The sequence below is a fragment of the Bactrocera neohumeralis genome, unplaced genomic scaffold (assembly GCF_024586455.1).
Source record: "Bactrocera neohumeralis isolate Rockhampton unplaced genomic scaffold, APGP_CSIRO_Bneo_wtdbg2-racon-allhic-juicebox.fasta_v2 cluster09, whole genome shotgun sequence".
Lineage (NCBI taxonomy): Eukaryota > Metazoa > Arthropoda > Insecta > Diptera > Tephritidae > Bactrocera > Bactrocera neohumeralis.
The window spans coordinates 23,517,899-23,543,738 of record NW_026089622.1 but is presented as its reverse complement, the minus strand read 5'-3'; the positions used below and the strand labels follow the sequence as shown (position 1 = coordinate 23,543,738).

General features: G+C 38.3%; 2 protein-coding genes across 2 annotated transcripts; both read right to left on the bottom strand.

The window, feature by feature from the left end:
* Nucleotides 1–1,582: 1,582 nt before the first annotated feature.
* Nucleotides 1,583–6,908, bottom strand: LOC126764178 (uncharacterized). Its single transcript, XM_050481971.1, has 2 exons — nucleotides 6,292–6,908; nucleotides 1,583–2,535 (listed from the first exon to the last, which is right to left on the bottom strand). Exons 1-2 carry the CDS (start codon nucleotides 6,401–6,403, stop codon nucleotides 2,003–2,005), a joined length of 645 nt encoding a protein of 214 aa, XP_050337928.1. The 5' UTR covers nucleotides 6,404–6,908; the 3' UTR covers nucleotides 1,583–2,002.
* An 11,627-nt stretch (nucleotides 6,909–18,535) lies between these two features.
* On the bottom strand, nucleotides 18,536–21,747 carry LOC126764050 (uncharacterized). The gene is made up of 2 exons (XM_050481789.1): nucleotides 19,195–21,747; nucleotides 18,536–18,654 (listed from the first exon to the last, which is right to left on the bottom strand). Exon 1 carries the CDS (start codon nucleotides 21,672–21,674, stop codon nucleotides 19,812–19,814), a length of 1,863 nt encoding a protein of 620 aa, XP_050337746.1. The 5' UTR covers nucleotides 21,675–21,747; the 3' UTR covers nucleotides 18,536–18,654; nucleotides 19,195–19,811.
* Nucleotides 21,748–25,840: the final 4,093 nt, after the last annotated feature.

Sequence of the window (25,840 nt, the reverse complement as noted above, 5' to 3'; positions counted from 1 at the left end):
TATTTGTACCAATGATATGATAGCTGATGTACTTACAAAGAATCTATGTAAGATTAAACATGAAAAATTTGTAAAACTTTTAGGTTTTGAACAACAATAATGTAGACGATCTACTCGTGTTGAGGAAGAGTGTTGAAAAGTACTCGGTTACTATCTATTACAACTCGAATAGATCGTACTACCAAATAATGCAACTCTGTATAAGTTTTATCCTTCCATTTTGTATTCTGTATATATGCAAGTTACTCGTTACTTACAGCAAAGAAAATGCAAAGTTGTCGCTATACGGCGCAGTCTGTTCGCTTAGAAGGTTGTGTGAAGGAGGTAAACAAGTAAATTGTATTCTTAGACTTGAATTAATGAAGAAATCAGTGTCTTCATTCATAAAAATATGCGCCGCATAGCGACAACTTTGCATTTTTTTGGCTGTTCATGGGATCAGAGTCCCATACTTTTGAACATTGATTCTTATGTTCAAGAAAGTTTAACGAGGAATCGAATGGGAAAGTCAATTTTGAAAAAAAGTTGGTGGAAAACCACAAAAAATGGGATTTTTGGAAAAAAGTTGTTTTTTTTTATTTTAAGCGACAACTTTGAATCTTTTTTGCTGTTCATGGGTTCAGAGTCCCATATTTTTGAACACTGATTCTTATGTAAAATTGAACAAGGAATCGAATAAAAAAGTCAATTTTGAAAAAAAATTTGGGGGAAAAGCACAAAAAACGGGATTTTTGAAAAAAAAATGTTTTTTTGGATTTATAAAATTTTTCTGGATTTTGAAAATATTTTTATCAGAAAGCTGAGATTTTTTTACATAAAATTGGATATTTACAAAATTTTTTTCACTCGATTTTGAGGTCGTTAAAAAATAAAAGAAATTGTCATTTTTTTGTTTGATCTCAGTTTTAATTGCGCGCCAAAAAACAATGAAGCAACTTTGACCACTAAAAAGTTTACAGATATTCTTATTTTGGTCTATATTATGATATTCTAAAGTTTCGTCAAAATCGGAGAACCACGGGTACAAAACCATGTCGCCAATTGATGGAATGGCCCATATATTCACCTACATATGTAATAGATATCTTTCACAAATTTTATAGAATTCTATTCCTTTCTCTATTCTCTCTCTTTTTTTATGGTATAATCTTCTCTCTCATCAATATGACATTTTCTACTACAATTATTCTCCACGCATGTAGTCTTCTCTCGCATGCGCAGCCAGCTCGTATTTTGCTTTACCGCAGCAATATGAACTATCATATACAAATATGTATATGACTCAACTTTTCACCATGCTTATATCTCAACTTTTTACCACGAATGCTATTAGCGGAATAGAAATTCAAAAGTACAGCAAGCCTTTCACACCTAGGTAAACAGCTTTACTGTCCGACCTATAAATTCCACAATGGCTAATACATTCCACAGGGTAGGCGTCATCATGGCGAGCTTGCGCATGCCACAACACCACACACATATAGTTTTGTGCAATAAAGAACTCAAGCTTCTATTGTTTATTTATTATTTTTTCTAGGGAGTTAATATCGTTTACACGATATGAGTTCAAGAATTTAAACAATTTTATTTATACGCCGAAATGCGTGCCTTTATTGATATTCTTAAGAACTGAATTTTAATATAAGATCTTACAGCTATTTATACTAATGAAATGCGGCTGCTGTTATCTGCATGCGACTTCTTTGTCGTAATTCGATATCTGCTATCTTGCTATTACTTGAGATGCGGAGTTGGTTATCGCAGTGGATTATTCCATTGCCAGATGTTTGTTGTTTACATGTTGAGAATGCCTTTCTAGATAATGCATGTTCATTTCTATTGTTCGACTGATAGTGCATGTCAAAGCGAGTTCTATCGGTTTACATACATAGTTCGCCTTTGTTCGGAATGTATATTAGGAGATAAGGTGTATGTGAGTGTGTGTGACCCGGAGCGAGGCTATGTCGTTAACTCCCCTCCTTCTTAAAACGGAGCGTCCTCGCTATGCTGCTACAGATTGTTGTTGTTGAAGACGATTCAATTCGACTTCGTATATTTCGTCAATTTGCCTTTGTCTGTGAAGCATTCTTCTATTTACGCGATATCGGCAGAGGTGTACCATACCGTAAGTGGTGACTACTAAAGTAAGGAATCCTATTATGATGAAGAACGTAAAATGTACTGGATTTTCTACAATAGGTATCAAAAATGTTGAGAGTGTTTGGATATTGCTGAATTTGTATATTGAGTTTGAAGAAAGGATACGGAGTACTTCAAGTTTTTCGTTGTGTTGATTGTGTATTATTTCTCTGAGTTGTCTTTGATGATTGTAATATGTCATGTTATCGATGTTCGTGGATTCATTGAAGTGTATCAATTTAGGGCCTGATATATGCATGTTGTTCCAAGTATGCTGGTAATCTGTCAAAATGTATCCATTCTCTAGGATGCGAAGTTTAGCATTATTTTCGTGGGTTGTTTCGCATTGTGCTGTTTTGTCTTCTAATATTTTTATAGTACAATTGTCAGCGGGTTCTGATTTACAAATAAAGTTACCCATATAATTTCTACATTTAGATATTCTTTGATAATCGTTACACTTTGCGATCTTAGGATCTAAATTAATTTTACCATGCTTATATGCTAAAGGATATACATTAAATAAGCTACATTTAGTTTCAAGGATAGGATATTTGTATATTGTTATAATTGCTTGTTGTAGGTAACATATATGAATGTCGGCATATTCTAATATATTAATTATTGGAAGATCTAACTTTTCATGGTTTATTAAATCGTACACGTCTTTCAAATTTAATTTGCCAGAATAGAAATTATTAGTTTTTGCAAAATTTATAGTGTTAGTTATTGATTTGAGTTCATTATAAACTTCTGATATAACAATGTTTTCGGTTATTGCTTTGGGATCAAGGCTTTCGAGTATTCTTTCGAACTGTGAATTAATTAATTTTTGCTTATTATTGTTCTCTATTAGCAAATTAAGTGAAGTTTTTATTTCCACAAGGTCATCGTGGTCTGGTGTGCCCGTGATGAATTTTAACATGGAACCAAGAAAGTTAAGTGATCTTTTGGATCTATAAATATTGGGAATGAGTTGAGTTTTCAGAGTTTCGATTTTGTTTACTAAAATTTGAGTTTGGGGTTGGTCTTCTAGATTGAATGATGATTTCATTATACTTTCGTATGGCGCCAATATTTTTGAGAGATTGGATATGTGATACAAGAAAGCTGTATCCTGATAAATGTAAACAGGATCAGTTTCTACTAGTACATATTTCCTATGGCTTAAATCTATAATATTGTCGCAAAGTGCGATAGAGAAAAGTAAGGTAAATACTATTCCGTACATGCTTTTGCTCTGATATTGTCTTTATGGATAATTACTTTTTTATTGGTCGTTATTGTTTCTCCGTTGTCTTTTTTTAGTATGTGTTTCACGTATTTTTTTCCGTTTTTGTTTCGTCTATGCGTTTTTGAATATATTACCTCTCCTTCTTTGTATTTGAGCTGTTTCCGATTACGGTTATGGTATCGCAAAACTCTCTGTTGGTTTTGTTGAAGACGCTCTTTGATGCCAGGATATTCCCTTTGATTAAAAAACACGTCCTCGGGTTTGTGGTTGGTTACCGAATGGATTGTTTTGTTGTACTGTCGGACTGCTTCAAATATCTGATCGTCAGGAGCCGAACTGTGTTGATGCGCTAATACTTTTGTGAGTTCGATAATTGTGCTATGCGTTCTTTCAACTTGACCGTTTGTTGTCGAATGATAGGCTGGAGTTTTGGTATGCGTTATTTGTAATCGCTTGTATATTTGTTGTGCACATATGCCAGTAAATGTTGACTCGTTATCAGTCATTACAAACTTTGCGTTTGGGTATATTTGTGACAGTATCTCGTCAACATATTTGTATGTGTCTTTCTTTGATGGTATTTGTCTCAAATGGCAGAATTTGGAATATTTGTCGGTTGAACTAATGTACATATTGTTGCTCATAAAAAATAAGTCTAAGTGTATGTATTCGCCTACTTTGTTCGGTATCGGTGCTGATCCTATTGGTTGTTTATTTGGTCGGCGTTCATACTTGTTTGTGAGGCAGATTTCGCAGTTTTGTACTTCTTTTTTACAAGCGTCACGTATGTTTGGCCAGTAGTATCTGAGCGAGATTTCCTGTGCGTTGTTTTTGTAGTTTCTGTGAGCACGTCTGTGTGTGTCTTGTATGATCTGTTCTTGTTGTTCGGTTTCGGTAATATCGTCCACCAATTTTTGCGCTAGTACAATCGATACAGTTGGAAATGTGTTGATAATGTCATTTTCGACGTAAAATAACATTTGCTCGTCTATTTGTATAGCATTAGTTATCTTTGGTCTAATTACATTTTTAGTCTATCTAGTAATACAGTTTTCGTATTAAAAAAGATCGTGTGTCGGCTGTTAGAAAATATGTTTTGTGAGAATATTTCGATGGGGTTCTGATCTGACCGTTTTACAATAATTTGGTTTCTAAAGGAGTTTACTGGTTTTTTTACTCGTTTGAGTCTTTGTGTTGGTGAGCTTTGTGCTGAATGTTGGGAGTCATCAGAATTTAAAGTGTTGTTTATTTGCTGACGAGAAAGGGCATCAGCGACCACGTTCTGATGTCCGGGTTTGTAAACGATTTTTGCACCATATTCTTCAATGAAATTTTTCCATCTTTTTAATTTTGTATTGGGGTTTTTTTCTGATATGGAGAATATTAGAGATTGATGGTCGGTGTATATTGTTAAATCTGCTATACCATACAAGTAGTTGCGTAGTTTCTGTAGTGACCATACAATTGCGAGTAACTCTTTCTCATTTGTGGAGTAATTCTGTTCTGTTTCACTGAGCGTTCGTGAAATAAATGATATGGGTTTTTGGTTTTGGGATAATACGGCTCCTATAGCGTAATTGCTAGCATCTGTGGTTAATTCGAAAGGTTTGTTAAAATTTGGTTGGAAGAGTTCGACCTGGGCTTGTAGTTCTTCTTTTATTATGTTCAGTGCTTTTAGTGCAGGTTCGTCTAAAGTGATTTTTATTTTTGCACTTTGATTCTTTGATATGCCACCGTTCTCTCCTCTGAGGAACGTAGTCAGTGGTTTGACGATGGCTGCAAAATTCTTTATAAATTTTCTATAGTAACTTGCGAGACCTAGGAAGGATCTGAGTTCCTTCAGTGTTGTAGGAATAGGGAAATTTTTAATAGTCTGTATTTTTGTTGGGTCGACTGTAATCTTGCTGTATTTAATTATATGCCCTAAGTATTCAACAGAGTCTTTGAAAAAGTGAGATTTTTCGTTAGAGATTTTCATATTGGCCTGGTGAAGGGCATTTATGATTATGCGGATGTGTTCGATATGTTCTTCAGGAGAGGAAGAATAAATGAGAACATCGTCTATATAGACGTACGCGAACTTCCCGATATATGGTCTAAGGATATCATCCACGCATCTTTGAAAAATAGATGGGGCGTTTTTCAGGCCGAATGGCATACGAAGAAATTCGTATTTAGCTCCATTTACACTAAAAGCCGTTTTTTCCCTGTCTGATTTATTAATAAGGATCTGATGGAAACCAGACTCTAAGTCTAGAGTTGAAAATACTTTTGCGTTTCCTAAATTTTGTATGGTCATAGCCACATCAGGTATGGGGTATCTATCTGTAACAGTTTGATTGTTAAGTTTCTGAAAGTCTACGACCATTCTGCGCTTAGGTTTCCCTTGTTCATCGGTACCTTTTTTTGCGACTGTCCAAATGGGAGAGTTATACGGACTTTTGCTGGGTTGAATTATTTCATTTTCTAAAAGTTTGTTAATTTCTTTGTTAATAAAATCGCTATCCGACATAGGGTACGGATATTGCTTGGTCCAAATAGGATCTTCGGATTTCGTTCTAATGGTAGCTTGTACCGTGGTAGTATATGGTAGCACTTCATTTGTGTCTTCATTTCTTTGCATAATTTCTTCGATTTCTGCTCTATATTTTTCACTATTAACCGTATAATTTATTTTTTGCACAGATTCACTTTCTTTCTTGGCCCTATATTTATAACTGAGCGTGTACTCGAAAAGGTTGATTTCTGCTTTAATTTTCCTAAGACCCTGTTCACCCAGAAGCATATCGAATTCTTTTAATGCATCAGTTTCAAAAAATGTGAGATTATGTTCTAACAATGTAATTATTTTTTTGATTTGGTTATTGAGTAACCATGAAGAGTTTTCACTTTTACAGGTTTAATTTGAATAGACTTACCTAAGTTACATTTTGTACTTATATAGTTGTTTGTTGCTCCAGTATCAATCAGGATGTTAATAAGTTTGCCTGTATCCCTGCAGTGGCGTTGCAGACACGGCAAATCGTTCATGCGCCTAAAAAAGCGCTGCCTGTTTCGTAATCATCGTTCTCGTATTCTGGTGTAAGCGATTGTAGTTCTTCGTCGCGTGTCTGGTTTACACGTTGACATTTCTGTTGTACGTGGGAATTATGAGATGAAGGATTTCGTTCTCTTTTTTGAGGGTTACCGCGAAATTGATTATTTGGAGGTAGCCCTTGTAATTGGCGGTTATAGCTGTTTTGTTGTGGTTTGGAATGATCCCTATTGGGATTTGCGGATCTCGTGTATTGTTGTGATGAATCTACGTCCATTGGTTGATGCTGTTGCCGGGGTGCTGTCTGATTGTATTGCACCTGTACGTTAGGTTTGTACCTTTGTGGCTCCTCGTAATGTCTTCTGCTTGAGTTTTGGTACTGTGATGTATTATATTGTCTCTGCTGATTGTATTGCGGAACGTCGAATTGTGAGTTTATATTATCGTGGTATATCGTACTCGCGATAGCGTAAGCGGTTTCTAAGTCCTTCGGATTGTGACTGTAGAGGGTGCCGCAGGTATATTTGCTGTTCAGACCGAGAATGAATGTCCTCACAGCTTCCTGGTTTGCATATTCAATCATAGCTGATGGATTTCCTGGTCCATGATTATCCATCTCAACTTTAGTGAGTGCAAGATTAAGTGACTTGCTGACTTCGGAATGGAACTCTGCCAGAGTCCTTTTTCCTTGCTTTATTCTTTTCATTCCTTCGAGCAAAACATACAGAGGTCTCTGGTCCGCATAAGTATAATCGAGACGGTTTATTATGGAATAAAAGTTGAATTTGGTGTTGTGGTTTATTAAAATATCGGCCGCCTCTCCTTGAATTTTGGAATGTACAATCGAGAGTGCCGTGTAGTACATGGGTGTAGTAGCGTAATTCTTGATGTTTTCCATGTGCGTCCAGGCGCGTTTTCTCCATGAGCTATAATGGTTCATATCGCCTGTGAAGACTGGTAAGGTTTTGAATATTTCTAAGTTTATTTGTGATTCATCTGTGATGTTTGGTGTACAGTCCTGGTATTGGTTTGTGACTGTGACGTTAGGTGTTGCGTGGGTTTCCAACGAATTCAATCTTTGTTGGGTTTCAGTGAACGTTGTGGTCAGAGCAGCGATTTGTGCTCTCAAGCTTGCGATTTCTTGTGTTGTCATCTTAACGTCGGTGTTCAATAGGGGACGACGCAAACTGAACGGCTTTTGTCTCCTTTTTTGAGATTCTAGCGTGTTGGGATATCCGTTGATATAACGTTGCTTGACTGTTTTAACTATATATCAAGACTTATCCGTTATTCTTTTCCAGATTTTGCAGGAATATTAATTTTATCTTTGTTCAATTTTAAGCACCTTTTTCAAAGATCTAGTGCTGGAAGTCCTACTTCCCGTGGAATTTTTTCTATCGTTTTACTCAATGGATAGAGATGGCTTACAGACTGGTTGAGCCCCCAGTTAATATCGTTTACACGATATGAGTTCAAGAATTTAAACAATTTTATTTATACGCCGAAATGCGTGCCTTTATTGATATTCTTAAGAACTGAATTTTAATATAAGATCTTACAGCTATTTATACTAATGAAATGCGGCTGCTGTTATCTGCATGCGACTTCTTTGTCGTAATTCGATATCTGCTATCTTGCTATTACTTGAGATGCGGAGTTGGTTATCGCAGTGGATTATTCCATTGCCAGATGTTTGTTGTTTACATGTTGAGAATGCCTTTCTAGATAATGCATGTTCATTTCTATTGTTCGACTGATAGTGCATGTCAAAGCGAGTTCTATCGGTTTACATACATAGTTCGCCTTTGTTCGGAATGTATATTAGGAGATAAGGTGTATGTGAGTGTGTGTAACCCGGAGCGAGGCTATGTCGTTAACTAGGGAGTGTATGTCAATATGTGACTAATCCACCCCTAGATTCAATGGTCTCCATTGAATAACTATATTCATTTTTCTTACAATTTTTTTTCTGTATTAATTTTACGTGAAAATTAAAAATAAAAAAATTTTATTTAATATTAATCTTTCGTACAAAATTGGTTTATATTTTCTTTTTTTTATGCAACAAAAATTGCTTTTGTCATATTATTTTTCTTTGATTTGTTTATTTTTTCAAAGTTTTTTAGTATTTCTGCTTTATCGTCTTCTATGGTTGTTTTTTTTTGTATTTTTGAAGTTGTCATATGTATATTTGTTGATTTACCGCTCCTATTATATTATGGTTATTATTCTCTATTACTTCTGGATGTTGTAATATGTTTTCCCTATCTTTAATCTTGAAATTTAAATTTTCGTTTAACTTGAGTTTTGTACACTTTTTTAAACTTTGAATCTTTAGATATTAAGTGATTTCCCTTGTTTACTCCCTTGTATCTTGGCTGTGCTGAGTTAACTATGATTCTTTATATATTTATTCTGAAAATCTTGTATGTTCACTCTATTTTCTTTTTAATTGATATTATTTATTATATTTTCTTTTTGCTTTTGTAATTTTTCTGCGAGTTTGTTTAGTTCTTGTTCGGAAAGTAAGTTATTTATGAAATGAATTATTATAAGCGGTTATTGCTTTGAATACTTTCTCTTTCAAATTGTCGTTGTTATTTGCATCAGCATTAAAAAGTCTTAGGTGTTCAATCAAAGTTAAGTGAAATCTTTCAACATCTGCGTTTCCTGTTTTATTATAAGTGGTCGTTAGGTGTAGGTTTATTTTATTATCTTTTAAGAATTGTTTTATTGGTACTGAATCTAATTCATTGTATGTTACTAAAGTTTCCGGTTTGCCTAAATATTGAATTCTTTCTTTTATGGCATTTACAATTGATATCCAAGTTCTGTCTTTTAAGATTTGGCTGTTGCGTATTTTGTTAATTTATCGATGCTTGTGAGGTACATTATGCCTCTTTGTGGGTACCAAATATCAAAATGAACAATTTCATTATGTTTTTTAGGAGTTTCCGTAATATTTAAACTATGTTTGAGGCTTTCTGTCGAACTTCGCTTTATTGCATACTTCACAATTATTGATATATTTCTGTATTTCTTTTTGTAACTTGGGGTAGTAGTGTGTTTTTTTATTTCCTCAAATATTTCATATATTCCCCTGTGATTATTTTCCAGGTGTTTCTCTTCTATCAATGTTAAAAGTTCTCCTTTATCTGTTACATCTTTTAAAATTATATTTGATTTTATTATTTCCAGATTTGCATTATTTGCGAAAAATTTTATATGTAACTCTTGAATTTGTAGAAGTAATTTGTCATCTGGGCAGTAAGTTACGATTAATCCTTTTTTCGGTAGGTTCTCTTGCATTATTTTCAAAATGTCGCTTTCAAGTGTTACGTTTATTATGTTTCTTATTTGCAAATTCCTTTTTTTTATTTTCGCACGCACTCACCTTCACGATCACCACAAAATATGTTTTGTAAAACATGAAAATGGCGAATTGTTTTAAAATGGGTATACGCGTGTATATGTATATGTATGTATTATCAGGATCTGTGTACAATTTTAATGTTAAGGTTATAAAATAGGTAAAAAATGTTTATAACTCCGACACTATGAACTGCCGAAAACTATGAACTGCCGAAAAACTATGAACTGCCGAAAACTGGAGGAGGGATATCCGCTCGTTCGAGATGTTCGCACACGCGTGCAGGTCGCTGTAAAGGTCGAAAGCGAAGTAAGAAGCTGATCTCCTTTTGGTTCCTTTTTTTCCCTTTGTGTGTGGAATCAGCTGGTGTGATGTGGTTGGTTGGTGTGTAGTGGAATGTGGATTGTAAGCTCTGATGATTGGTGAGGTGAGTATGGTGACGGTGCGTGTCAGTGTTGTGAAGTTGAGTTGATGTGGTGTGATAGTGTGGTGTATGTGTGGATGTCCGGGGGAGGATGCTCATTTATACATCCTGGCCCCCCTAGGCGAGTATTTAGCCTAGTAGCCTCTGAAGTTGTTGCAGTGTTGCAACAACGTTGCTGAGGCCTGTCTTACGACGGGCTTGCGGCCTAGGATGGCGCCTCCGATGCGGGGTGGCATGGTGATGATGGCGCCAGGCGCAGGACTCCTCCGAAGGGAAGGCTTGCCTTCGCGGTTACGGTCGCGGGACTTCGGCTGGCAGTACGGCCGCGAGGGGCATGATGACGTTCGACGACGGGTCCGGTACTGCGGTGGAACATCGTGTGATGGTGACCCATACACACCTGGCATTGATACCCGGTGGTGCATTCGCGCGTTAGATGAGTAGGCGCCAGACAATTCAAACAATGGCCGTGGGCCTGGGCGACCTGCTGGCGTTGCTGAGGTGTCATCCCCTTGAAGATGCCACAGTGTGGCAACCGATGTCGTCGTCGACACAGCACGCATTGACGCTGTGGCTGCTCTGGAGCTATTTTTTGCGGCTCACTGCGCGGAGCCGATGGAGTTTCTCGGGGAGGTGCGGCAGCGATGGTTGTGCGCGGCGCTGCTACTGGGGTAGCTCTAGGGCGCGGAACCGTGACGGCGGAACGCACAGTGGGCGTAGGCGCAATTGGCATCTCGGCGTCCATATTCATCTGTTAAGAAAATAGTATGGTTAATTATTATATATTTGTGTATATAATCATATGGGTGCTGGTACCACGTGATGTGGCACGAATGAGTCGTCATGTGGATCGACCCGTTTTTTTTTTGGTTTTGGTTTTGGTGGGTATTTATTTATAGTGGATGAGTTTATTATTATATTTTTTTGTTAATTTCTTGTTTATTAGTTGCGGTTACGTTTCGATTTTATCTGCGGTTGGCAAAAAGCATAATTTAACGAGCGGTCTGGTTAGCGTTTCCGACTGTGTATGGAGATCGACTATGCGAATATGACCGTCGGAGCCGTAGTAGAGCTTCTCTATGCGGCCAAGCCGCCATTCGGTAGGGGGGAGACAATCGTCATTGATTAAGACACAATCTCCAAGCTTAGGCGCATTTTCTGTGATTTTCCATCGGTACCTTCTGTGGAGGTCCTTTAAATAATCATCTTTCCATCGGCGACTGAAGTCATGATGGAGAATTTTAATTCTTTCCCAACGGTTTAATAAGGAAAGCGACTCCACGCCTGGCTCAGGTGTGGCCAGAATGGGCGCTCCTTTAAGAAAATGCCCTGGCGTGAGGGCAGTAAAATCTGAGGGATCTTGCGAGAGTGCAGCGAGAGGCCGTGAGTTAAGAACGGCTTCAATTCTAGTTAAGAGTGTCGTGAATTCTTCATAATTAAATTTGTGGTTGCCAGCTATCTTTTTAAAATGAGATTTGAAGCTTTTTACAGCTGATTTCCATAAGCCGCCCATATGAGGGGCGCTTGGGGGGATGAAATGCCAATTGATACCTTGCGGAGCATATTTTTGGACAATGTCCGGTGAGACTTGTTTTGTGAAGTCCACAAACTGTAGCTCTTTGAGCTCCGATAAATGTTTTACCATTATCGCTCATGATTTTTGATGGAAAGCCTCGTCGTCCGACGAAACGAGCAAAAGCCGCAAGAAAAGCCTCCGTCGTCAGATTCGTACATAGCTCAAGGTGTACTGCTTTTGTCGTGAAACAGACAAAAACAGCCACATAGCCTTTCATGAGGGTAGGAGACCTTAGCATGGTTGCCTTTATCATAAAAGGCCCAGCAAAATCTACACCTGTAGTGGTGAAAGGCAGAGCAAAATTGCAGCGTTCAGGTGGAAGTGCTGCCATAATCTGCGATCGCATTTTCTGCTTATGCATAGTGCAGATTTTGCAAATGAAAATGCACTTTTTTATTTGGGACTTAAGTCGGGGTATATACAACTCTTGGCGGACCATATGTTGCATGAGGCGATGTTCGGCGTGGAGCATTAGTATGTGGATATATCTAATAAATAAAGTGGCAAACGGACACCTCTCTGGTATGATTATAGGGTGGCGTTCATTGTACGTTAGGCTTGAATTAGCAAGCCGACCATTCGCACGAAGTAAACCCTTCGTATCTAGAAATGGGTTTAGAACTAAGAGTGAGCTCTTTTTATCAATAGGCTTCGATTCTCTTAGTAATTCTATATCGCGGCTGAAGTAGCGCGTTTGGGTTGATGCGATAAGAGCGACCTTTGCTTTTTGTAAGTCTTGGTGCGTCAATTTATCGCAATGGAGATAAGTTGCTCCTTTAACTTTAAGTTTGAGCCGCTCTAAAAACTTGAGCATATAGGCAACTACCCGGAGGGCTCGGGGGAACGATGAAAATCGTTCAAGGATGTCAGTGTCATCCAGTGTTGCATGATAAGTGTCGATTTTACGACTTTCTGGGGCAAGTATGTTGCGCATGGGCGATTGTGGCCAAGAATCGGGAGATTCTGTTAACCATCGGGGGCCATTCCACCAGAGGGTGGAGGTGGCAAGATGCAGAGGTTTGCATCCTCTTGTACCTAAATCAGCAGGATTGTCAGCACTGGCTACGTGACGCCAAGTGGCTGATCCTACTAGGTCAAGTATTTCAGATGTTCGGTTAGAAATATAAGTTTTCCACGCATGTGGTGGTTTTTCTAACCAGGCTAGAACTATCTCGGAATCGGACCATAAATATAATCTGTATTTCGCCATATTTAAGTGGGTCTTTGAAGTGGGCTTTCTAGTAGCAGAGCGCCACAGAGTTCAAGTCGTTAGACTTATGGTTTTTAGAGGTGCGACTTTTGCTTTTGCCGCCAGCAAGTGGCTTGTGGCAAATCGTTTTGTGTGCGCACATTGTGGCACAATATGCCTTTTTCGCAGAAACCGTGTAGTTCCACTTTGTATTCGGGGGAATAGTTTACCCACCGTGGAATTTGTATCTTCGAGATGTCGTTCAAGTTATTAGCGAACTGGGACCATCTTTCTAACCGAATAGGTTTCACTTGTTCGTCCCAGTCGGTTCCGTCTAGCCATAATTCTTGGATCAGAATTTTCGCTTGTATCATAATTGGCGAAAGCCATCCTGCGGGGTCAAAAAGTTTTGCCACCGAGGAGAGAATTTTGGCGTTTTGTAACAGCGGATAATGCGGATATGGACTCAGTCGTGTATGAAAACTGGTCCGATATCGCATTCCATTGGATGCCTAGTGTTTTTGTTGTACTTTCCTTTTCAAATATAAGGAAATTAGTATCCAACAAATGATCTTTAGGAATATTTTTTAAAATATTTGGGTGATTGGCTGTAATCTTTTTTAAAGGAAACCCTGCGGTATTGAGGGCATTTATTACCTGTGATAAGGTCTCGTATGCTTGTGGAAGACTGTGGCTTCCAGACAGGATATCGTCTACATACGTTTGCGTTTTTAAGACTTGTGTTGCCAGTGGAAATTCTGGCTTTGTGTCTTCTGCCAGTTCGTGTAGTGTACGAATGGCTAGATATGGGGCACAGTTTACGCCAAAGGTAACTGTTTTCAATTTAAAGTCGCGTAGTGGACTATTGGCAGATTTTCGGAAAATAATCCGCTGAAAATCTTGATCATCTTTATGAACCAGTATTTGTCGATACATCTTTTCGACATCCCCATTGAATACGTATTTGTATATACGCCAGTTCAATATGAGGAGCATTAAATCTGGTTGGAGTGTGGGTCCCGTAAATAGAATATCATTTAGGGAATTACCCGAGCTCGTGGATCGTGATGCATTGAAGACAACTCGAACTTTTGTTGTTTTCTTCTCAGGCTTTACTACTGCATGATGTGGCAAGTAGAAAGAGTAATATTTGCCTCTTATGATTTTTTCACATGGGCTTACTTCCTCCATGTGATCTAACTGAAGGTATTCTTCCACGACCCCATCATAAACTTGTTTAAGCTCACCTTTTTTAAGAAGGTTTTTCTCCATACTTAGAAACTGCTGTATTGCAGAGGTCCGAGAGTGACCTAAGGCGAGTGTGTCTGGAAATTGTTGTTTTATTGGTAGTCGTACGACATACCGACCATTATCTGATCGAGTAGTTGTGGCTTTGTAAAAGTCTTCACAATACTGATCTTCAGGTGTTGTAATTGGAATGGGGGGGTGTTCTTCTACCTCCCAAAATTTTCTCAATTGTGAATTGAGGTACTCGTTTGAGATTTCCTCAACTTGAGTTGTCATGGCTGTGACTGGTTCCGCAACTAGTCCACTTAGGACCCATCCGAAAATGGTATTTTGCGCCAGTAGTGTTTCCGAAATTTTTTCAACACCTTCTAATATGATTTGCGGTATAAGGTCGCTGCCTATTAGGATGTCTATCTGAGCTGGCGTGTTGCAGTTGGGATCTGCCAGTGTCAGGTGTGAAATTTTATCCCAATGCTTGCTATTTATTTGATAGCTTGGAAGCATGTTTGTTAGTTGCGGTAAGACAATAGCATTTGCTTGAATGCGCTTATCCGCTTTGGGGGAAATTAGGGTAATGGGGCAGATTTTACTTGAGTTTTGTACTACTCTTCCGCCCATTCCCGTAATTTCATAGTTGGCATGTTTTGTTGGCAGTTTTAGCCTATTTTGTGCCCTAGACGCTATGAATGATCGCTGCGATCCTTGGTCTATTAGGGCTCTTAGTTTGAACAGTTCTCCTCGATGTTCGATGGAGACAACTGCTGTGGGTAGTAGTACTCTACTATGATTTTCGCTGTGTAGCGTTTGAGTTTTTAATGCCTTTGAACAACATGGTGTCTCTTGGCAATTTTCTTGAGGTTTTGTTTCGGGAGTTGCTGTTGCAACTAAACCCGTGGCTTTTTTTGAAAAAGCGCTGCTATGAGAAGTGTTGGGAAAGTTATTGAGATGTAACATAGAATGATGCCTTTTGTGGCAATATACGCAATTAAATTTGCTTTCGCAAGTATTAAGATTGTGTGAGTGGGACAAGCAGTTTGTACAGAGTCTTTTTGACCTGACAAAGTTGTTCCTTTCAGTGACATTCATTTTTTTAAATTTCTCGCAAGCTTTTAACTTATGCCCTCCAGAACATAGTTCGCATGACGTGTATTTATTTTGTTCAGATGTGAACGATTGTGTTTTGTAAAAGCTTCTGTTCAAATTATTGTTGCTTCCGGCTTGGGGTCTATTGAAGCTTCGATTTAGGTCTTGTTGAACGTTTTTAGTTCTGACTACTTTTTTGTCTACCCTTTCCGCAATTTCGTATTGGGTAGTTAAGAAATCTTTCATCTGCTGCCACGTTGGGCATTTTCTTCTTGATGAGAGCGATTGCTCCCACAAAAGTAAAGATTTTTCTGGTAATGCGGCGGTACATATGTTTACCAGAATAGGATCCCAATTGTGAGTGGGAATATTTTGTGTCGATAGAACCGACAAACAATTTGAAACAGTGGATTCTAGTTTCATGAATTCTTCACTGGTTTCTCTTTGAATTTTAGGCAAGTTCATAAGTATCGTTACTTGCTTGTCAACTAAGATTCTTTCATTTTCGTATCTTTGTCTTAAAGCTTCCCAAGCTAAATTAAAATTATCGTCATTCAATGCGAACTGCTTGACTATTACGCCTGCTTGACCTTTAGTTTTGTACCGGAGGTGATACAATTTTTGCGCTTGTGATAATTTTGGATGGTTTATGTACACGGCTGTGAACATGTCCCGGAAGGACGGCCATTGTTCATAACCTCCATGAAATATTTCCGTATCACACGCTGGCACTTTGAGATGAATGCCTGAACTTGCCTCTTGGGCTTGCAATTGTGGTAACTCTACTCTACTGTGGGGAGTAGGTTCAATTGCCTTCATCAGTTTTAATTGATCTGATATCATTGCTTTTGTGTCTTCATAGCGGTCTAAGCCATTTTCGTATTTGGCGTAAGCCGAAGATTTAAAATTTTCAGGTAGATCTGAATCATCAGTTTCTACTATTGCGTCGTATGCAGCTTGGAGGCGTGTCCAAAAATTGTCAATAGATTTATTTTTTATTTCTAGTACCGATTCAGAGTTGTCCTGAATCGGTGAAGATGCAAATCGAGTGCAGTATTTAATCAGGCTGTCACTCTCAGAAATGAATTTAATATAAGGAAATGTCTCTCCCCCGTTTTTGCTTTGTAGCACCTTGCTTCGAGCGTGTAGCTTCTGCAGGTGTACACGGACTTTTGTCATCAGTAATCATTTTTGGAATTCTTAAGAATTCTGCTTTAGATTCTTTTGAATCAGTGCTCATTCAGAAAATTTTAATTAATAAAATATATATATGTATATATTTTATTATAATAGAGATATTCCGGAAAACTCTTTTCAATAAATAAGAGTTGTTGTTTCCGAACAATTGAATTAGTGAAATATAGTATATGTGTAACCGAAAGCTCTTTTCAATAAATAAGCGCTGTTATTTCAGAAAAGGAATTTTAGAATGCGTTTATCGCTTTTATTGGTCGCGTTTGTATTTACTTCCTTTTTTTGAAAAAATATATATTTTTTATTGTTTACGGTTTTATCCGTATGCCCTTGTATCAGTGCGCACTGAAAACTAGGTCAATAACCTTTGTACATACGTGTGGATGTTATGTGCATATAGTATGCGTTAAATAAACTATGTGCAAATATGCTTGTTCTTGTTTGACAAGGAACAAGATAAATGCTAAGAAAACGCCAAATTGGACTTTCAATACATGTATGTATGTATGTACAAAGGTAATTAGTATGAAATATTTAATTTTCAACCAATACTATTTATTATTATAATTTTTTTGTGTTATTTAATTGTATCCTATGTTTGTAGGTATACAAGCGTTTGAAGATATACGGCAATATGTATAGTACCTACATAAAACAATTCGCTTTTATGTGCTCGCGGCTGTATACTCGCGTTTGGAAATATGCGCTAAAACGCTAATGTATGTATGTTTATATTCTTGTAAGTAGGTATATTTATACGGATATATATATATACATATATATATATATATGTACCTCTATGTACAAAAATTTAGTTTTCTTTCGTTATGTTTAATCCGCTTGAGGATATGTATATATGTATGTATGTATGTTTCTTTTATGCTATATTCTTCTTGCTTCCTCTTTTTTTTTTTTTTTTTTCTTTTTTTACGTTTTGGATGCAATTCCTATGCCTTCCACAGCTTATAAACTGAAGCGGTATTGCCAGAATATTTCGAAAATGAATACCGGAATCTTTTCCGTGAACTGTGTGTATTGTATACACGAAGGTAAGTTAAAAAAGCAAGGAAAAACAATTATTTTAGTTAAATATATATAAATATATATACATATATATGTATACTGTGGATACATACATATACATACATATATGTATATAGTATATATTATTTACCGTATTCGTTTCTATCGGTAGTTAAATTTGCCGCCAATTTAGAGCCTTTACTAACCGTTTTCATTAAACGGGTTTAATTAATATCGGTTCTATGATTTTGACCCTTGGTGCAAGTTACATACATATATACATATTATAATAAAAATCAAAAGTGGAATAGATACACTCACTCAGATTTTCCTCAGGGATTTTGGGGGTTAAATTATAAAATGTGTGCTTCCTTGGGTGATGTTTCGATTCTCCGCCGGCGTTCCAACTTGTTGACTTTTTGCTCTTTTCTTTTGTTTAATTTTGTATTAAGTTTAAGTTGTTTTATATGTATTTATTGAGTTTCGCGCCCGTTTTATGTTGTTAGTGGAAATTAGATTTAATTGATTTGATCTGTTGTTTTAAACGTAAATTTTTCACAGTCTTTTGTGTTTGTATTGTTATGCACTTCACTGCACAGTAGGTAAGCCTTATTTCACTTTACTTTTATTTATATATTTTTTGAAATTTATTATTCAATTTTTATACACTTTGTTAGTTTTTTGTTTATGTATACATATGTATGTACATGTATTTCTTTTTTTTGCATATGTTGCACAATAATAATTAATTTTAATAATTCTTCTTTATATTATATATGTATATGTACATATGTATTCCTATAACTCACTTAACTTTTTTTTTTTTTTTTTTTTTTTTTTTTTTTTTCCACTGCACTCGGCCTCGGTTATTTTGTTGTCACTTTTTTTTTTTTTTTTTTTTTTTTTTTTTTTTTTTTTTTTTCCAAGGTGCCGTTCCTTATGGCTCGAAGGACCATGTAATAGACTGCTCCGCACTCACCTTTTACACCACCACTTTTACGTACAAAATAAGGTTAGTGTCTATGCACACGCGTAGGGTTATATAAAATCGGCAATGTCCCAATGGGGTTTATTAAAAATGATTTGCGAACAATATAAAAGAGTGTATGTATGTTAATTTATATAAAACGTGACGTAAAACTCCGGTCGAGCATGGAGTGAATAACTCGCGAAAAAGAATGCACACCGATCGAAGAGGCCGAAAAAAAGTATCGCACAGGCGTTCAAGTCGCTGTGAAAGTCGCAAACGAAGTGAAGTCGCTGATCCCCTTTTGGTTCCCTTTTTCTCCTTTTGTGTGTGGAATCAGCTGGTGTGATGTGGGTGGTTGGTGTGATGGAATGTGGATTGTAGGCTGTGATGGTGAGTATGGTGACGGTGCGTGTCAGTGTTGTGAAGTTGAGTTGATGTGGTGTGATAGTGTGGTGTATGTGTGGATGTCCGGGGGAGGATGCTCATTTATACATCCTGGCCCCCCTAGGCGAGTATCTAGCCTAGTAGCCTCTGAAGTTGTTGCAGTGTTGCAACAACGTTGCTGAGACCTGTCTTACGACGCGCTTGCGGCCTAGGATGGCGCCTTCGATGCGGGGTGGCATGGTGATGATGGCGCCAGGCACGGGACTCCTCCGAAGGGAAGGCTTGCCTTCGCGGTTGCGATCGCGGGAGTCGTCGGCTGGCAGTACGGCCGCGAGGGGCATGATGACGTTCGACGACGGGTCCGGTACTGCGGTGGAACATCGTGTGATGGTGACCCATACACACCTGGCATTGATACCCGGTGGTGCATTCGCGCGTTAGATGAGTAGGCGCCAGACAATTCAAACAATGGCCGTGGGCCTGGGCGACCTGCTGGCGTTGCTGAGGTGTCATCCCCTTGAAGATGCCACAGTGTGGCAACCGATGTCGTCGTCGACACAGCACGCATTGACGCTGTGGCTGCGCTGGAGCTATTGCTTGCGGGTCACTGCGCGGAGCCGATGGAGTTTCTCGGGGAGGTGCGGCAGCGATGGTTGTGCGCGGCGCTGCTACTGGGGTAGCTCTAGGGCGCGGAACCGTGACGGCGGAACGCACAGTGGGCGTAGGCGCAATTGGCATCTCGGCGTCCATATTCATCTGTTAAGAAAATAGTATGGTTAATTATTATATATTTGTGTATATAATCATATGGGTGCTGGTACCACGTGATGTGGCACGAATGAGTCGTCATGTGGATCGACCCGTTTTTTTTTCTTTTCTTTTTGGTTTTGGTTTTATTTTTTTATTTTTTTTTTTTTTGAATTTCTTTGTTTTTTAGTTGCGGTTACGTTGCGATTTTATCTGCGGTTGGCAAAAAGCATAATTTAACGAGCGGTCTGGTTAGCGTTCCCGATTGTGTACGGAGATCGACTACGCGAATATGACCGTCGGAGCCGTAGTAGAGCTTCTCTATGCGGCCAAGCCGCCATTCGGTAGGGGGGAGACAATCGTCATTGATTAAGACACAATCTCCAAGCTTAGGCGCATTTTCTGTGATTTTCCATCGGTACCTTCTGTGGAGGTCCTTTAAATAATCATCTTTCCATCGGCGACTGAAGTCATGATGGAGAATTTTTATTCTTTCCCAACGATTTAATAAGGAAAGCGACTCCACGCCTGGCTCAGGTGTGGCCAGAATGGGCGCTCCTTTAAGAAAATGCCCTGGTGTGAGGGCAGTAAAGTCTGAGGGATCTTGCGAGAGTGCAGCGAGAGGCCGTGAGTTAAGAACGGCTTCAATTCTAATTAAGAGGGTCGTGAATTCTTCGTAATTAAATTTATGGTTGCCAGCTATCTTTTTAAAATGAGATTTGAAGCTTTTTACGGCAGATTCCCATAAGCCACCCATATGTGGAGCGCTTGGGGGGATAAACTGCCAATTGATACCTTGGGGAGCATATTTTTGTACAATGTCCGGTGAGACTTGTTTCATGAAATCCACAAATTGTTTTTCTGTAGCTCTTTGAGCTCCGATAAATGTTTTACCATTATCGCTCATGATTTTTGATGGAAAGCCTCGTCGTCCGACGAAACGAGCAAAAGCCGCCAGAAAAGCCTCCGTCGTCAGATTCGTACATAGCTCAAGGTGTACTGCTTTTGTCGTGAAACAGACAAAAACAGCCACATAGCCTTTCATGAGGGTAGGAGACCTTAGCATGGATGCCTTTATCATAAAAGGCCCAGCAAAATCTACACCTGTAGTGGTGAAAGGCAGAGCAAAATTGCAGCGTTCAGGTGGAAGTGCTGCCATAATCTGCGATCGCATTTTCTGCTTATGCATAGTGCAGATTTTGCACATGAAAATGCACTTTTTTATTTGGGGCTTCAGTCGGGGTATATACAGCTCCTGGCGGACCATATGTTGCATGAGGCGATGTTCGGCGTGGAGCATTAGTATGTGGATATATCTAATAAATAAAGTGGCAAACGGACACCTCTCTGGTATGATTATAGGGTGGCGTTCATTGTACGTTAGGCTTGAATTAGCAAGCCGACCATTCGCACGAAGTAAACCCTTCGTATCTAGAAATGGGTTTAGGACTAAGAGTGAGCTCTTTTTATCGATAGGTTTCGATTCTCTTAGTAATTCTATATCGCGGCTGAAATAGCGCGTTTGGGTTGATGCGATAAGAGCGACCTTTGCTTTTTGTAAGTCTTGGTGCGTCAATTTATCGCAATGGAGATAAGTTGCTCCTTTAACTTTAAGTTTAAGCCGCTCTAAAAACTTGAGCATATAGGCAACTACCCGGAGGGCTCGGGGGAACGATGAAAATCGTTCAAGGATGTCAGTGTCATCCAGTGTTGCATGATAAGTGTCGATTTTACGACTTTCTGGGGCAAGTATGTTGCGCATGGGCGATTGTGGCCAAGAATCGGGAGATTCTGTTAACCATCGGGGGCCATTCCACCAGAGGGTGGAGGTGGCGAGATGCAGAGGTTTGCATCCTCTTGTACCTAAATCAGCAGGATTGTCAGCACTGGCTACGTGACGCCAAGTGGCTGATCCTACTAGGTCAAGTATTTCAGATGTTCGGTTAGAAATATAAGTTTTCCACGCATGTGGTGGTTTTTCTAACCAGGCTAGAACTATCTCGGAATCGGACCATAAATATAATCTGTATTTCGCCATATTTAAGTGGGTCTGCACCATTGAAGCTAGCTTTGCTAGTAGCAGAGCGCCACAGAGTTCAAGTCGTGGTAGACTTATCGTTTTTAGAGGCGCAACTTTTGCTTTTGCCGCTAATAAGTGGCTTGTGGTTGCAATATGGCACAATATGCCTTTTCAGAGGCGTCGCAGAAACCGTGTAGTTCCACTTTGTATTCGGGGGAATAGTTTACCCACCGTGGAATTTGTATCTTCGAGATGTCGTTCAAATTATTAGCGAACTGGGACCATTTTTCTAAGCGAAGAGGTTTCACTTGTTCGTCCCAGTCGGTTCCGTCTAGCCATAATTCTTGGATCAGGATTTTCGCTTGTATCATAATTGGCGAAAGCCATCCTGCGGGGTCAAAAAGTTTTGCCACCGAGGAGAGAATTTGGCGTTTTGTAACAGCGGATAATGCGGATATGGACTCAGTCGTGTATGAAAACTGGTCCGATATCGCATTCCATTGGATGCCTAGTGTTTTTGTTGTACTTTCCTTTTCAAATATAAGGAAATTAGTATCCAACAAATGGTCTTTAGGAATATTTTTTAAAATATTTGGGTGATTGGCTGTAATCTTTTTTAAAGGAAACCCTGCGGTATTGAGGGCATTTATTACCTGTGATAAGGTCTCGTATGCTTGTGGAAGACTGTGGCTTCCAGACAGGATATCGTCTACATACGTTTGCGTTTTTAAGACTTGTGTTGCCAGTGGAAATTCTGGCTTTGTGTCTTCTGCCAGTTCGTGTAGTGTACGAATGGCTAGATATGGGGCACAGTTTACGCCAAAGGTAACTGTTTTCAATTTAAAGTCGCGTAGTGGACTATTGGCAGATTTTCGGAAAATAATCCGCTGAAAATCTTGATCATCTTTATGTACCAGTATTTGTCGATACATCTTTTCGACATCCCCATTGAATACGTATTTGTATATACGCCAGTTCAATATGAGGAGCATTAAATCTGGTTGGAGTGTGGGTCCCGTAAATAGAATATCATTTAGGGAATTACCTGAGCTCGTGGATCGTGATGCATTGAAGACCACTCGAACTTTTGTTGTTTTCTTCTCAGGCTTTACTACTGCATGATGTGGCAAGTAGAAAGAGTAATATTTGCCTTTTATGATTTTTTCACATGGGCTTATTTCCTCCATGTGATCTAAATGAAGGTATTCTTCCAAGACACCATCATAATCTTGTTTAAGCTCACCTTTTCTAAGTAGGTTTTTCTCCATACTTAGAAACTGCTGTATTGCAGAGGTGCGAGAGTGACCTAAGGCGAGTGTGTCTGGAAATTGTTGTTTTATTGGTAGTCGTACGACATACCGACCATTATCTGATCGAGTAGTTGTGGCTTTGTAAAAGTCTTCACAATACTGATCTTCAGGTGTTGTAATTGAAATGGGAGGGAGTCCTTCTACCTCCCAAAATTTTCTCAATTGTGAATTGAGGTACTCGTTTGAGATTTCCTCAACTTGAGTTGTCATGGCTGTGACTGGTTCCGCAACTAGTCCACTTAGGACCCATCCGAAAATGGTATTTTGCGCCAGTAGTGTTTTCGAAATTTTTTCAACACCTTCTAATATGATTTGCGGTATAAGGTCGCTGCCTATTAGGATGTCTATTTGAGCTGGCGTGTTGCAGTTGGGATCTGCTAGAGTCAGGTGTGAAATTTTATCCCAATGCTTGCTATTTATTTGATAGCTTGGAAGCATGTTTGTTAGTTGCGGTAAGACAATAGCATTTGCTTGAATGCGCTTATCCGCTTTGGGGGAAATTAGGGTAATGGGGCAGATTTTACTTGAGTTTTGTACTACTCGTCCGCCCATTCCCGTAATTTCATAGTTGGCATGTTTTGTTGGCAGTTTTAGCCTATTTTGTGCCCTAGACGCTATGAATGATCGTTGCGATCCTTGGTCTATTAGGGCTCTTAGTTTGAACAGTTCTCCTCGATGTTCGATGGAGACAACTGCTGTGGGTAGTAGTACTCTACTATGATTTTCGCTGTGTAGCGTTTGAGTTTTTAATGCCTTTGAACAACATGGTGTCTCTTGGCAATTTTCTTGAGGTTTTGTTTCGGGAGTTGCTGTTGCAACTAAACCCGTGGCTTTTTTTGAAAAAGCGCTGCTATGAGATGTGTTGGGAAAGTTATTGAGATGTAACATAGAATGATGCCTTTTGTGGCAATATACGCAATTAAATTTGCTTTCGCAAGTATTAAGATTGTGTGAGTGGGACAAGCAGTTTGTACAGAGTCTTTTTGACCTGACAAAGTTGTTCCTTTCATTGACATTCAATTTTTTAAATTTCTCGCAAGCTTTTAACTTATGCCCTCCAGAACATAGTTCGCATGACGTGAATTTATTTTGTTCAGATGTGAACGATTGTGTTTTGAAAAAGCTTCTGTTTAAATGATTGTTGCTTTCGGCTTGGGGTCTGTTGAAGCTTCGATTTAAGTCTTGTTGAACGTTTTTAGTTCTGACTACTTTTTTGTCTACCCTTTCCGCAATTTCGTATTGGGTAGTTAAGAAATCTTTCATCTGCTGCCACGTTGGGCATTTTCTTCTTGATGAGAGCGATTGCTCCCACAAAAGTAATGATTTTTCTGGTAATGCGGCGGTACATATGTTTACCAGAATAGGATCCCAATTGTGAGTGGGAATATTTTGTGTCGATAGAACCGACAAACAATTTGAAACAGTGGATTCTAGTTTCATGAATTCTTCACTGGTTTCTCTTTGAATTTTAGGCAAGTTCATAAGTATCGTTACTTGCTTGTCAACTAATATTCTCTCATTTTCGTATCTTTGTCTTAAAGCTTCCCAAGCTAAATTAAAATTATCGTCATTCAATGCGAACTGCTTGACTATTACGCCTGCTTGACCTTTAGTTTTGTATCGGAGGTGATACAATTTTTGCGCTTGTGATAATTTTGGATGGTTTATGTACACGGCTGTAAACATGTCCCGGAAGGACGGCCATTGTTCATAACCTCCATGAAATATTTCCGTATCACACGCTGGCACTTTGAGATGAATGCCTGAACTTGCCTCTTGGGCTTGCAATTGTGGTAACTCTACTCTACTGTGGGGAGTAGGTGAAATTGCCTTCATAAGTTTTAATTGATCTGATATCATTGCTTTTGTGTCTTCATAGCGGTCTAAGCAATTTTCGTATTTGGCGTAAGCCGAAGATTTAAAATTTTCAGGTAGATCTGAATCATCAGTTTCTACTATTGCGTCGTATGCAGCTTGGAGGCGTGTCCAAAAATTGTCAATAGATTTATTTTTTATTTCTAGTACCGATTCAGAGTTGTCCTGAATCGGTGAAGATGCAAATCGAGTGCAGTATTTAACCTTGCTTCGAGCGTGTAGCTTCTGCAGGTGTACATGGACTTTTGTCATCAGTAATCATTTTTAAAATTCTTAAGAATTCTGCTTTATATTCTTTTAAATTTGTGCTCATTCAGAAAATTTTAATTAATAAATATATATATGTATATATTTTATTATAATAGAGATATTCCGGAAAACTCTTTTTAATAAATAAGAGTTTTTTATTTCCGAAAAATTGGATTATTAAAATATGTAGTATAACCGAAAGCTCTTTTCAATAAATAAGAGCTGTTATTTCAGAAAAGGAATTTTAGAATGCGTTTATCGCTTTTATTGCTCGCGTTTGTATTTACTTCTTTTTTTTGAAAAAATATATATTTTAAGATAAATGCTATCGCCAAAATTGGACTTTCAATAAGTAAGTATGTACAAAAGATAGTATTTTTTCCAATTTTCAGCCAATGTTCTTTGATTTTGCACCGTTTATTTTTATGTCAATATCTCTTGTATTGTATGAGTTTAACTTGGGTAACCATTAGGCTACAAATGTAGTATGTACAACGCAGGTAAGTAATACTTGAGTTTATTTGTAAATTTATTTAATGTTTAATTTTAACAGATAAATGTTTAAATAAAATATGTAAAGCGCTCCAAAACGAGGTTGTTAATGGTGATGCTCGAATATGTATTTATATCCTTTTTTATTGATGAGTGGGCTGATATGCTTGAAAATCGCTTGATTAATTGTGTATACACGCATGTTTATATAGTATGTATACACGTTCTGAGTTTATATTTAATTTTCGTTTAGAAACAATTCTTGATTAAGTGTCAAAC

Bases quoted from the DNA above. Each gene is read 5' to 3' on its own strand.
- LOC126764050 (XM_050481789.1), bottom strand. From the start codon at position 21,674: ATGGTGCAGACCCACTTAAATATGGCGAAATACAGATTATATTTATGG.
- LOC126764178 (XM_050481971.1), bottom strand. From the start codon at position 6,403: ATGAACGATTTGCCGTGTCTGCAACGCCACTGCAGGGATACAGGCAAA. The intron at 2,536-6,291 runs GTAAGTCTATTC...TTTGTAAATCAG, and splicing joins AAGTACAAAATGTAACTTAG to AACCCGCTGACAATTGTACT.